This window comes from Zonotrichia albicollis, chromosome 4, assembly GCF_047830755.1.
Source record: "Zonotrichia albicollis isolate bZonAlb1 chromosome 4, bZonAlb1.hap1, whole genome shotgun sequence".
In the NCBI taxonomy this organism is placed as follows: Eukaryota; Metazoa; Chordata; class Aves; order Passeriformes; family Passerellidae; genus Zonotrichia; species Zonotrichia albicollis.
This window is the reverse complement of record NC_133822.1, coordinates 31532482-31545972: the sequence shown is the minus strand read 5'-3', so window position 1 is coordinate 31545972 and position 13491 is coordinate 31532482. Positions and strand designations below refer to the sequence as shown.

Sequence of the window (13491 nt, the reverse complement as noted above, 5' to 3'; positions counted from 1 at the left end):
CAACAACACCAAGATAGTTTTCCTTTATACTCTAGGTGGCTGTAGCTCTCTTCTCCCAGGTAATAAGCAATAGAACAACAGAAAAGTTGCACCAGGGGTAGTTTAGATTGGACATTAGCAAAAATGTCTTTACTGAAAAGGTTGTCAAGCACTGGCACAGGCTGGGCAGGGAAGTGGTGGAATCCCCACCCCCGGAGGTATTTAAAGCCATGTCGATGAGGCACTTATGGACATGGTTTAGTGGTGGATTGGCAGTGCTGGGTTAACATTTAAACTCCATCTCACAGGACTTTTCCAACCTAAAGGAGTAGATCACTCCATACCAGCCAGGAGGACAGTGCCCTCTAGCGCTGACTTGAAACACTGAATTAATATTAAAGATCTTCGTTCTAATTAGGTATTTCTCAGCTGCAGTTCCTTCATTGCATGAAACACAACAGGAACTCTGCAAAGGAAAATGTATCCCAGCCACTGAACACTGCAACGACGTGACCAAGGTTGTCACCTCCGGAATTTCTACTGTCACAGTGAAGATACCAAGTAAGTAGCTGGTCTAGAGATACTTACTGAAAAAACTACCTAAAAACATCCTCCCCCAGACTGCATTATTATAATAAGCAGCACAAACTATCCAAATATTTGTCCATCAGCTCCATTCTGATTCAGAAACATTATGAACACTAAATAGCTTAACACAGGTTAAATGACATGGCAACAACCAACCAGAACAGAAAAGCAGTACTCACCAAGAAATGGCAAGGTGAGAAATGATTCCAAATTACTCTCTCAACCTGACCACTAAACCGCCACACTCGATTGCTGTCCTGGGGGTTTCTGCAGTCGTACAGCACTGCTGATCTAGGAGATAAAAGGACAGGAAATAAAATTTAAAAAAAATCAGGGCAGAACGCTTCATTACATGGTTTGCTTTCTCACTGACATCTACAGAAGCTCCATGTAAACTATAATTAAAAAATTAAATGGAAACAACTTCACTACTTAGTCTTCTAATTCAGTAACAGATTAAACTCTTGCAGATAAGCATAAGATTTTTCCATGTGCTTCAAAGTTTCATTCTGGTTACCCCAAAAGCCTATCTATAGAAACTAAGCAGAGCTTGAGTTTACTCAATACATAAGATACTTATCACATAGCAGACCATAATTATGCAAATATATCACTTAATTATGAACAGACTTCAGTAAACTCAAGTAATGATGCATTAATTAGGAAATCATTTTGTCATACATATGCATACATTTTCAAATGTGCTTAATACAAAAGTAATTTCTAAAAATCCAACAATCTTAAATAGTTGGAGAAACAGTACTCCACAAAGGAGAAAGAGTGGATGGCAGTCAGTGGGTCCTCTGGGATTCTTCACAGGCACGTGCTCAGCTGAGTGGCTGCAGAATCTGTCCCAACTCAAAAAGCTCCTGGGTGCAAATGCAAGGGAGGAGTGATCATATCAGTCCAGCATCATCTCACCACCATCAACATCCTCAGTGTAACTCACTCCCACTCCATCATGTAATTAAAGAAGTGTGATGTAGGTTTCCCAGGTCTTTTAAAGGCATTTGACACAGGTTCTGAAGGCATTGCCCAAAGCTCACTGTATTGCCTGTGGTCCTGTGCAAGGCTTTGCAGGAAAAATCCACAAGGGGCACACTTAGTTTATGGATAACACAGTGGTTGAGAGGTGTCCATGGTATCAAAGGGGCAGCTAAAAAGGGATCAGCAACTGGTCACTGCTTGGACTTGATGCTTCCTTTTATCAAAGGAAGTTGAGAGGGAAAAGACAGAAGCAGCTTTCTAACAGCAAAAGGTCCTCCTCCAATACTTCAGCAGATGCAGCAAGAACAAACAGAAGCCAGAGAACTTATAGGCTTGGCTAAAGATTGGCAAGTCTATAAATTATTTTAACATAAGGACAAAGTTCTAAAAGCAGAATAAAAAAAATCAATGTAAGAAAATCATGGTGATAGACTAAAATTTGAAAGTTACTCCATTGAGATGGGAGAACAGAGAGAGATATTTTTGGCTGGCAGAACTTACAAGTACTGGCAGCCACAGAGCAGACCAAGTGTGCAGACACAAACCATTTCCCAGCATCTCCAGGCTGCAATCACAGGAGACAGCCCATTACTCTTTGGCTGTGCCTATAGAGGCTGGAAGGGGAGAACTGGGATTTTAAAGTCCCTCGTGCCTCCACCCTGGCCTTGCTGGCTGGCAAAACTTGGGCAAATTTTCACAGGAATAAACAGCGACACGTTCCCAATGAAGAAAATGCCATAAGGCCAAATTAAGAAATAAATTTGGTTTGGAGCAGGCAGACACCTGGCACAGAAAATGTCAGTCCAGATGGTTAAAGCATTTGCTACCCCTGAAAAAGAGGTAAGGAAAAGTACATCCTGGCCATATGCAAACCTGGCTTCCTTGCTGGAAAAAATAACATTACTCAAATTGGCAGAGTTATAAAAAAAAATGAAAGAAAATACAAGGCTTAAATGAATATGAATACCCTCCCCAGGTGCAACATGTGAAAACATGACCCTGACATACTTATCAAATGATCCAGAAACGAGGGTCTGAGTTTCAAAGGGATGAAACTGCAATGTCTGGACCTAGATAATGGAAGATTTTATGTAACACACATATACAGGAACTTTCTTGGAACAAAGCACAACCATCCCACTCAGATTGCTCAAACAGCCCCACCTGGTGAAAACAAGATATTGTCCAATATAATCTGACCAAACAGAACTCCATGCCTCCTTTCTGCCCTAGATATTAATTAAAAAAAAAAATAAAAAAAAAAGCTGGAGGTAAAAGAATATCTGCTTCCAGTTTGGGGAAAAAATGCAGATATTCACAAAAAATGAAAATTAGGAGTTTTTCAAGGGCAGTGACTTTGTTAGCAGCAAAATAAGGTTACAGCTATTAATAACTAGGTTTTACATTTTAATTATTATGAGATTAATTCATTTCTGAAGTACCCATCACTATGGTATTTTAGTATCATTTATTTTAAACCTTTTCACCTAGAACAAACTGTAACTGACACTCATTGTTCCCTTAAGAGAGTTATAGTTTGACCTATGTTCAGAGATCTATTTTTGTAGCTTATACCAGCATTATTATATTCCCCACCATTAGGGCCAACACACAAAAGGTATTTTAGAAACTGTTACAAAGCTTTTTTAACTTGTTTAAAGAAAAGTTAAATAACCTTTTAAAAAGCAAATACAGTGCTGTTTGAAAAAGCAACTAATTAATAAATTAAAACAATTCTGCACAGATGTCAGAAAATTAGAGGAGTGTTGTTCTAAGGGTTCTTACCAAGCAGCAAATGAAAAACTGCAGTTAAATTTTCTCTGTATTCTACAGTGGAAGAAACAACAATTATTCCATACCTTGTCTGTGTGCAGTGTCAGGCTGGCTGCTGGCTTACCCACAGCCATGTCCCACAAAATCACTGTGTTGTCAGCAGAGGCACTTGCTAAAACATTCCTGATAACAGATCAAAAATTAGTTTTAAAATTCTTTCTACAGGTACAAAGAAACAATGGTCAAAAATCCAAAATACACACAGTGCCCAATTCTGAGAACAAGTACACTGTGGTCTATAGATGATTCCTCTCAAGCCTGAAGGATAACTCCCTAAAGGCAATTCTAAGTTTTAAGTAAAGATTATAAATAGGATATATTACATTACATTATAGAACACTTATTATGACAGCTCTGCTCCTATTTCCATTGACATTACTTACAATACCATTTGCTCAAAGATTTCTCAAACAAAACAAAGTCTTTGAAGCACATTATTTCCTTTGACATTGAATAGTACTTTTAAACACTACCTATGCTACTTTGTTCTGTTTGCATATTCATGCAGCCAGGAACCTGACAAACCTGTTTGTGAAATATTTTGCCCTTCAATATCTGTTTATATTCCTACTGAAGACACAACACTATATCCTTTGTAGACTGCTGAATAGAACCACAAAAATTTCAGTTAATTTACAGACCCCATACTTCAACTTGAATTTGAACCACTGTGTTAACAGCAATAAAAACAGCTTAAAAGTTTTATCAGAAAAAACAAATCAAAACATCCCTAAATGCCTGTCAAGCACACACTATATTTCCTATAACTGCTTCATTGCTTTTAAAATCAGATTTATTACCTCAATATGTTGTTTCTGATTGAAATTGTTCCCCCTCCCCTTTTTATATTAACCAAGTGTGTCTGACTGAAAGAGTTAACATTCTCCTGGAAATGCTGTTTTCCCAAGCAATGTTACAAAGGAAAGTTAAGAAAATGCATAGTGAAGGCTGTAAGAACATTTTACAGTAACACCACTATGACCTACAGGCAGAAAGTTATTTGTAGAGAGTTGTCACAACATGCCTTGCTTAAAACAAAGAAATGACAATAAAACATTTTATATACAAGCTGCTCCAAGGAGTTCCTTGTTTTCTCCATAAGCTGCCCACTTCAGGGCTGGTTTTATTTCCTGAAAGACCTACCAGAATCAATGAGTTTGTAAGTCAGCACATCACAGAATTATGCATTTCAAACTTAACTACTGAGGCCGTAATTTTTTTCATCCTTGTCTGTATTATCACCAGACTATTCCTAGGTACACAAAAACTCCTCTTTTGTAAGAGTGATGGACTGATCACTGTCACATTGTGCATATGTGTCTGATTTAAGAACACTGTACATTAAGAGTGCAATTTATATACATTTACTGAGGTCTGTGTGGGTGTTTCCTTCATCAGTATCTAGATAAGAACGCAGTACAAGGGAAGGTTCACACCTGCTCATCACAATATTCAGAGCTGTCTGTGAACATGTTCAAAGGCAGAGGCATTTATGACAGAAGAAAAAAATAAATCAGCCTGTGTCTAACTGAAGCAGTTTCAAGGCCCCTGCTGAGGATCCTCTGACAGATGAGCTGTTAACAACAACCTAAGTAACAAAAACCAACAGCATCTTTACTTCAGTCAGCACATTGTCCTTGACCTCTGCCCCAGATGGGCCAGCTTCGTGTTGCTTCTATAGCAGCACTTCATTTCTAGTTAATTCAGGGAACAAGGAATTTTCTCTGCCTAGAGGCCAGAGGCATTTCTGTAACTGAGCTATTAGGGCTTTTACACTCTCCTGTTCACAGTTCTGGGGCAAAAGCAGAAGGAAAAAAAAAAACCAAAACAGAATAGCAAGGACTTTCTTCTATAAATTTGCCCGTCTCTGTTGAAATGGTGGTTTAGGCCACTGGCAGAACAGCATCGCTCAGGGCAGCCCTTTTGCTTCTCCAGTTTGAACAAGTGAAATGTAGACAATTTATCAAATGGCTCACACCCACCTTTGCCCTGCCCTCATTTGGACAACCTGCAAATCAAAAATGACCTGCAGCAATATACAAGTATAAAAAAAAAATTAAAAATCAAGAACTCTAATTAAAAAAATAAATTAAAAAAGGAGTGTATTTTTAAGAATGCATTAATTTCAGAAGTGCTTTCAAGTTTTTGGATTTTGTGTGAAAACTGTATGCCTAATTGAGACTGCAATTTTCTAACACCCATTGTTATTCAAGTATTCTTTTACCTGCTTTGTTTATTCCATGAAAGATCAAGCACAGCATCAGTATGTCCTTCAGTCCCTTCTGAAGATAAACTCTGTGTACACACACAACATAAACAGACTTTTGAAAATTACAGCTTCAGTGCAAATCAGGCATTACTGCACATTAGTATGAATTCCCTAAAGCCTTCACAAACAGCTTCATATGAAATTACTCTCACTTGCTGCAACACAGCCTTTGAGAGAGCCATCTCTGCACCACCTGCACCCTGCCTCCTACCCCACAGCGCAGATTGCTCCAGCTGCTGGGTTTACAGAACTGGTTATTCCCTCCAGGCTAGTCAAAGAAATCTCATTATTTCCAGCTAATGTGCAACTTCTTCAGCTTCCTTCTAAACTCTCCTGGCAGTTCCCTCTCTCTCCTCCCAATTAACTGAGCTTGGGTCCTTGCAACTGCCAGTTCCTGTAACGTCCAATTTTAAATAGTTAAGATTCAAAGTTTACTGGGACACCACCCCACTCCTGTTCCGCTCTTAATTCCAGGCTTTAGTTTTATAGACAACAATTCGCATTTTAAATATTGTAGGGAGGAAAAAAGAAGGCATTATCCCTGCAATAAATTTCCTCCATCCAACCACGTAAACCTTTTTGCAACACTTACTTTCTTTCCTTTCTTTTTCTTCTTTTTCTCTTTCTTGCCTCCAAGAGAAAAGACTGGTTCCAAGGATTCTACTACATCAAGATCCCAAATGTTAATGACTGGGGTCATGTTACCCACTGCAACATAATTTCCTACAAACAAAAGATGAAATGCAACCACATTTATTTAGTTATGAAACAGTCTATTTGGCAATCCAGCTGTCCCTTATTTCTTTGGTTAAGTAAAACTTATATGCCACAATCTTCTACTTGAATGTATTTATGTTTAAAACTGGCAAGGAGCTATTTAAAAATATCAGCTGACAGCAGATGTTGCCAGAAAAAATTTACTTCCTCTCCTTCCCCTTCAGTACAAGTAACTGTTCAAACAACCTGTATAAAGTTGCATGTTTTGTTTGTTTTTGAAAGGAAAAAACAAACAAAACTAAACCACATCCCTTGTGCTATGGAAGGAAAAAATCTGAGAAACACAGGAAAAATGTTACTAAATACATAAATATATAAAATATATGTAAATTTTGCCGTGGTTTGCATTTAGTTAACTTCACTGGACATAAAGAAATTTAACATAAGCAACCTTCCATTTGCAAACAGAAAATAAAGCAGATTTTAGAGATTGCTCTGGTCTGCTGACAACAACTTAATTGTTTGCAATAAAATCAGTATTTTAGTAAAAGCATTTGTTACAGCAGCATTACTGAGATAACTGTATCACCAAGCAAAAATACCTGATATTCACATCTTGGTTATCTCAAGTCAATATTACCTTGACATTAACATTGATTTTATTTCTTTGTACTGCAGGAAGAATTTATTTAGTGACAACATTACACTTACACACTTTTCAAGCAAAAATTCTTTAACTAGACACTGACAGTATCCTTTGTAATTTACCTGTTGATTCATCTGGACTAGGATCAAAATTCAACCACTCCAGACTCAGAGGGTAAGCAGGCAAGATAATGTCATGATGGACATAAAATGAGTCCTCTTCATGATTATAAACTGAAAAATAATTAAAGTTATGCAAGATATCAGTGAAGAGGGAAAGCAACCAACTGTGAGCAGGTTACTTCTACAAAGGCAGTTGTGGAAAAAACAAAATTCTCAAGGAGATTTAGAAGGAAAATTCAGAGTCTTCAGAGTTTTACTGTAGAGGCCAGACCCTCTACAAATGTTATACCTCACAGAATTACACAAATTAAACATTCTTCTGTGTACTTTAGATAAAGGTGTGACAAGTTCAGTTAAGGTTCAATACTTTTACTTTGTTTATAAGATCTCTTCATAATATGTGCTCCATATCCAGCACTTTCTGCATCAGGATACATTCATTTTACAGGATTAGCAATCAAAAAAATTATTCCAGATGAAGTTGAAAGGGAAATTAAGGTAAAAAGACAAACCAGAGGAAGGTGAAGAAGTCAGAAGTTACCTTTAGCAGATGGTACTGAGATACAGGAAAAGTTTTGGCAAAGCAGCCATTTACTAAATACAAATTCACTGTAGCCAGCTGTTTTTCTCCATATAATAAAATAACTTACCAATTGGACAGAGAAAACCCATTAATTATTTTAATAAATCACAGTGCATGTGACAGATGTTCAGATACTAACTGAAGTCTCCAGTTAACTAAGTTGACTACTGAGTCAACTAAGACAAGGTTACCCAATTTTAGAAACTGCAGAAGCCTTTGCTATTGTTCCATAAGTTTATATTGGGTATAAACTTACAGTTAACAAAATTTGTAAACACCTCCAGACATGGAAAATGCCACATGCTGGTATCTGACAAGCTGCTTTCACACATTTTGGTGTTGTTGGTTGCTTAACATGAAATACTTTTCCTACAGAAACACAGACCACAGCACAAGCGGCCAGAAACATTCCCAAAAAGAACCACAGTAAGCAAAGATGATAATGTCAGCACGTTCAGTAGTATTTATTGGCTGCAACAGAAAAATTTTTACACAGCAAAAGTCAACCTATTTCTAGAATAAGCAGTATTCAGGCCCTATTAGGGGTTATCTCTCCTTTATCATCTCACCATGATGATAAAGGTGCTGGTTCTTCTAATCCCAGCAGTGGAAAGCCCACTCAAAGAAGCAAGGAGAAAGGTAAAGAAAAAAACAACAAAACAAACACTAGAGGATGTTTGCAGGATATGGAAAGTAAGACTGAAATGAAGAGTATATGTTCAGAGAATAAAAATGCTGTAGTATTTCCTAAAAGTTTTAAGAAATGAAATAAGGAAAGGAATTGCTATACAGCCTGAAATAAATAACAATAACTACACAGGAAATACTCTAGTCCTGAAAAGTAGCTAAAGCACCATGACATGGAAAAGGACAAAACACAAGGCAGAAGCGGAGAAAAATCCTTCTCAAAACCAACCCACTCCCTTTTCAACACAGCCACATGGCACATGCTAGGCAAGACATTTCCTATGTTCACTGTAAAAAACAAACCCTATTTTACTCACCATGGACCTCCAAACTACAGCAGTCTTTATCAACTCTGCCACAAAGGACCAGATTGTCACTGGGTTTAATCAAAAAGTCCTCCTGTTCATATTGCTCCTAAACAGCAAAAAGAGAAGACGAGGGGTGTTGAGCAGAGCACACAGAAGCATGAAACTACACATGTTCAAAAGCTGGAATCAGCAATTCTGAACCCCAGCTGAAAACACTCAAAATCACTCCAATGCCCACCCACCTAAAACCATGTTATGGTGCTGAACAGAGAAAAGCAAGAACCAGACCCAATTCTTGGGAGAGTGAATAGTCATTAAATTAGACTGAAGGACTTTTATGTGAACATAGGTGGGTTTGCAGAGGTGTTTAATTATCAAATATAATTAAACAATATATATTATCAATATACATACTTTTCAAGGCTATCCTGATGAAGCTGATTCCTGAAAAGAAAATCATCACCAGGAGTCCACAAACAAAGGTGATTTCCCTTGTGCTCCTGTGCCTTGACCACTTATATAACAGCATTTTACCCAATAACAATGCTGCAGCTGCTCCTCGCATCCAGGAAATACTTCCACTGTCTACTTCCTGGAAAATATTTCCCAAGAAGTACTGCCAACAGCACTACCAGGCATTCAGCTGTACCAGAACAGATGCAACCTCTCATCAGAGTTTCACTGTTACTGAAGATTGGAAGGAACTTGGGAATTTTTGTAGTGAAAAATTAAGAACTGTACAGAAGTCAATAATCTTACCCAGAGTACCATCCTTCCCATCTGCAACATATACAAGACTTTGTGGACTTATCTCATTGCAAGCTTTTTTCTTTTTAATTCACTTCAAGCATACTTCAATATTTGAATTCTATCAAGTCCTGCAATTCTTTGAATTCACTTAAGGTTACACAATACATAGTCTTCAACCGTTCCAGTAGCAAATATCAAATGACAACAGAAAATGCATACTGAAGAACTTTCATAATTTGGGCAAAGAACTTGAGCATAGGAAGAAGAGCTTGTTTTTCTTTTGAGAAAAAAGGTGTTCATTTCCTGTATGTCTACAAACCCAGTTTCTGCAAAGATGTTCCCCATCTGACAGTGGAAACTAATACAGGCAGAAGCAGCCAATGACACGGTACTATTTAGAGACATATATATATACACACACACATATTTATACACACACACATATTTATACACAGAACACTGATATATTAGACACCTTGCCTGAGAGCAGAGTCCACATCAGCCTGATTTCTTACACAAACTGGTGGAAGGTGCAAGAGTCTTGTAATCTGCGAAATTTTCTAATTTTGGCCACTAGCTGCCTGAGACTTGTTATTTCTTCAAGTATTTTCTGTGACCTACTAGGAAGGTGAAAAACCACTCCATGTACAGAAGTGCATGGTTTAAGTAAGGAGCCAGCTCACCTTAACCTCCTACTTAAATGCAAAAGGCACAGAAAGAAGGGACTGCAAAAGCAACCTTAAAATAAAAGAGCACCATCCAACCAAAACTCTGGCACACCTTTGAAAAAGGACTGCAAGCACTGAAACACCCCAAGGCAGAGTGGAAAACTTAAGTGATTTTAAAGTTTATGCAATTTAAGATAATTAACATTTTTAAAGTACTCACAGTGGTTTTTAGAGTGATGTAAGGATCATTTTCATTGCTCCCATATACTGTCAGAGTAGCCAAAGAGTCTCCAAGTTTTAAATCACCTAGATGGGAATTTTAGAACACATTTTATACATGTCTGTAACAGGCAAAGTTAGAAACTCCTGCACCAATACCAGTATTACCTAAACAGCAAAATATCAGGAGTGGGCTACATGAACTTTCAACTTCCAAACATAAGTATCTTGGTAAGATAAACTGCTTAGTGCTTTCAGGGACTTCTGCTGCTCTGCTCCAGCACTACAGCAGCCAGAGTGACCTTTCCAACATGCACTTGGTCTTATGTCATCAAGGGGAATGCTGAACTGTTTCCCTCAATAAATGACTTCCCAAGATGAGACAAGCAAATCATTAAAACTGTGAATTTCTGAAACTTAACACAGTGTAGCCTTAGGATATTAAAGCCTTCAGTACAACAAGAAGTGGAAAGGTTCTTCACTTACACTGCACATCTGACACACAAATTTTTCTTACCTGTGTATTCCTCAGCATCATAATTGTCCAAATCATATTCATCCAGTTCATGATCAGACAGCTCTTCATTGTTTTGGGAAGACTTAGTGCTGCTGCCAGGCACGGGTGCATTCGTGTCACCTGCAGTCTGGCCCTCATCACTGCCACCAGCACCGTCCCTGTGGAAAGATCACAGCCCTGAGAAATTGTGGCAGACACACAGAACACTTCCAGGGGGCTGCTGGTGAGATTTTAGCACACAGTCTCAGTTGCTCACATGGCTTTCAAGTCTTTATGCCAATAATTTCGAAATCAATCCACTCCTTCTGTAGCCTTTTCTAAAGTACAAGGCATCTCTAACTCTCAGGCTTTCAGAGGAAGGTTTTCCTTGAAAGTTTTCATGACAAAACATGGCATATATTTTCCTCAACAAGGTAAACTGTGTATGCAATTCCCTTTCTCTTACATGTTTTTTGTGGATACAGTGCTCTCAGCCTCACTTCTGTGCATTCACAAGTGTCCATGTCATTCCTTCCTTTCTTTTCCCCACTCAGAGGCATGGTCATGTGTGAGAATTCCCACATTTCTTCAAGCTTTTTAAGACCTAATTTCCTCATACTTCCCACACTTAAGCAAAGTAAAAATCACATAGATTAACATTCATTAGGTAAGATCACACTGTGGATTCTTCTTATGGGGTAAACCACAAGCAACACCTAGAAAAATCAGAACTCTGTGGCATCAATTCTGCATGCAAGAAGTCAGGAGAAGAAAATGCACATTAAAGACTGATGGAGAAGATAACAAACACCCAAGATGTCCCAATGGAGCATGTTCCAAAGAAACTCACCCCTGCTCAACACACTGCATATTTGTGCTGCACACAAAATTCCCAAGCAACAATGAGCCAAGGCAGTTCTCAGATACAGGTTCTAAATTAAATATCAGAAACTTAATTTTCCTAATTTGTTCAGTAAAATAAACACTTCACATTAGCAACATAACTAGAGATGAATATCGAGGCAATTAAATAATTAAATCCAAGTTTGATTGGTGATCTTTGGACAGGGAAAAATGTGAGGTGTTGCAAATTCTGCAAAGTACAACAAATTATAAATAGATCAGCTGTTTCAGATGGTCTTCATACTTCCATCCTGAAGTTTTATAGTATGCATCTCAAATCTTTCCATGCTTTTGAAATTGCAAGAGAAAGGAAATCACTCAGAAAACCAAAAGCTCACACACACAAAGGGGAAACAAATAACTCCACACAAACCAGAAACATTAATCAGCTAAGAAATTAACACGATGTGAGAACCTTCCAAATGTTTAAGATTATTTTGGAACCTTTAAATAATCAAAACCAGAAAAACCAGAATAAAATACATCCTGGGACAGTACACTCTGTAGTGTATCAGTAGTGTAACTGATACATCCAACAGAAACAGGGTGAACAATATTCACCAAACTATAAAAACTTTTTCTGCTACCTGTTGCATCTGTTTAACCACACACACTGCGGCACAACACACACCCTACACAGCTGAAACACTCAGAAGCCTAAATCTATGAACAGATCTAACAGAAAATGGCCAGAAAATGGAATAAGACCTCAATCCCCCATTCTTCCCAGACAAAAGAGAGACATTTCTTTCTTGTCTTCTACTGTGTCTCCTAAATACGTCACTTGTTGTATTAATTTTGTAAATACATTTTTCTTAAAAGCAGAGTGACAAGACTTAACACAACTACATAACTAAGGGCTCTCAGTGCTGAGGGGAGAGCTGCGATGCCCCCGGTTTCACTGTGCAACACAAACACACCCCTGAGTGACGTTCTGCCTTTTCTGCCAAAGCACGAATACCCCGTCACTCTGATCTCCGCTCCTCCCTACCTACAGTGCCCTGTCCCACCCTCAGCACCCTTTTTCCCGGTCAGTTCGGGACTCCCATCTCCGTTTGCCACACGTCCAAAGCAGCCACGGATACAAACCCAGCGCTTTAATTCTCCCTGCAGGCGGGAAGCGGAGCTCCAGCGAGCGCCAGGCCCCGCAGTGCCCATCGCTGCCGCTGACAGCTGAGGAACCGCACGTCTCCGACGGTAGCACCCGATGTTGCTCCCGATCTACCGCGCCCGACGCTGCCCCGCTGGCCCTGCCGGCCGCCAGCCTGACCTGGCACGGTGTCCGCAGGAGGAATCCGCGCTGCCTGCTGCCGGTCCCCGCTCCGAGCTGCAGCCCCCGGGCTGCGCTTCCCCCGTGCCCTCCCCTCGCCGGCTGTCTGAGCGGCCGAGCAGAGCCCGAGAGTGGCGGCGAGTCCCTCCCGCTGCCCCGGCTCACCCCAGCCTGTCCTGCGCCTCCTCGATGAGACCCTTCAGTTCCTCCTCGCTCAGCTGCACCTGCGGGGCGGACACAGAAGGGTGAGGGCGGCGGCGGGGGCGCGGGCGCTCCCTCAGCGCGACCCCAGCCCCGGCCCCACCTTGTCGGGCGTCTCCTTGGCCACGCCGCGCCGCACCCAGGCGGCGCAAGGCACGGGGCCGCTCATGGCGGTACCGCCACCGCCACACGTGCGAGTGGCCCGGCGCGCCGCAGTGACGTCACCAGCGCAGCGGCCGCCCGCAACGGCGACGACCGGGGAGGG

General features: G+C 40.0%; 2 protein-coding genes across 2 annotated transcripts in view; one reads left to right on the top strand and one right to left on the bottom strand.

Annotated features, from left to right (window-relative positions):
* The window catches only part of PRDM4 (PR/SET domain 4), a 23235-nt gene extending 20802 nt beyond the window's left edge, over nt 1-2433 (top strand). The window contains exon 12 of the transcript XR_012579993.1: nt 398-2433. The gene's annotated coding sequence lies outside the window, so the exon portion shown is untranslated. The remainder of the gene's footprint in view (nt 1-397) is intronic.
* PWP1 (PWP1 homolog, endonuclein) overlaps nt 1-13491 on the bottom strand; it is an 18498-nt gene extending 5007 nt beyond the window's left edge. Inside the window, exons 1-11 of the mRNA XM_005491168.4 lie at nt 13330-13491; nt 13191-13249; nt 10874-11031; nt 10358-10443; nt 8729-8825; nt 7142-7252; nt 6249-6379; nt 5612-5682; nt 3414-3510; nt 2563-2624; nt 747-858 (exon numbers count right to left, since the gene is read on the bottom strand). Of these exons, the coding sequence (XP_005491225.1) occupies nt 747-858; nt 2563-2624; nt 3414-3510; nt 5612-5682; nt 6249-6379; nt 7142-7252; nt 8729-8825; nt 10358-10443; nt 10874-11031; nt 13191-13249; nt 13330-13395 (1050 nt within the window). The 5' untranslated portion in view covers nt 13396-13491. The remainder of the gene's footprint in view (nt 1-746; nt 859-2562; nt 2625-3413; nt 3511-5611; nt 5683-6248; nt 6380-7141; nt 7253-8728; nt 8826-10357; nt 10444-10873; nt 11032-13190; nt 13250-13329) is intronic.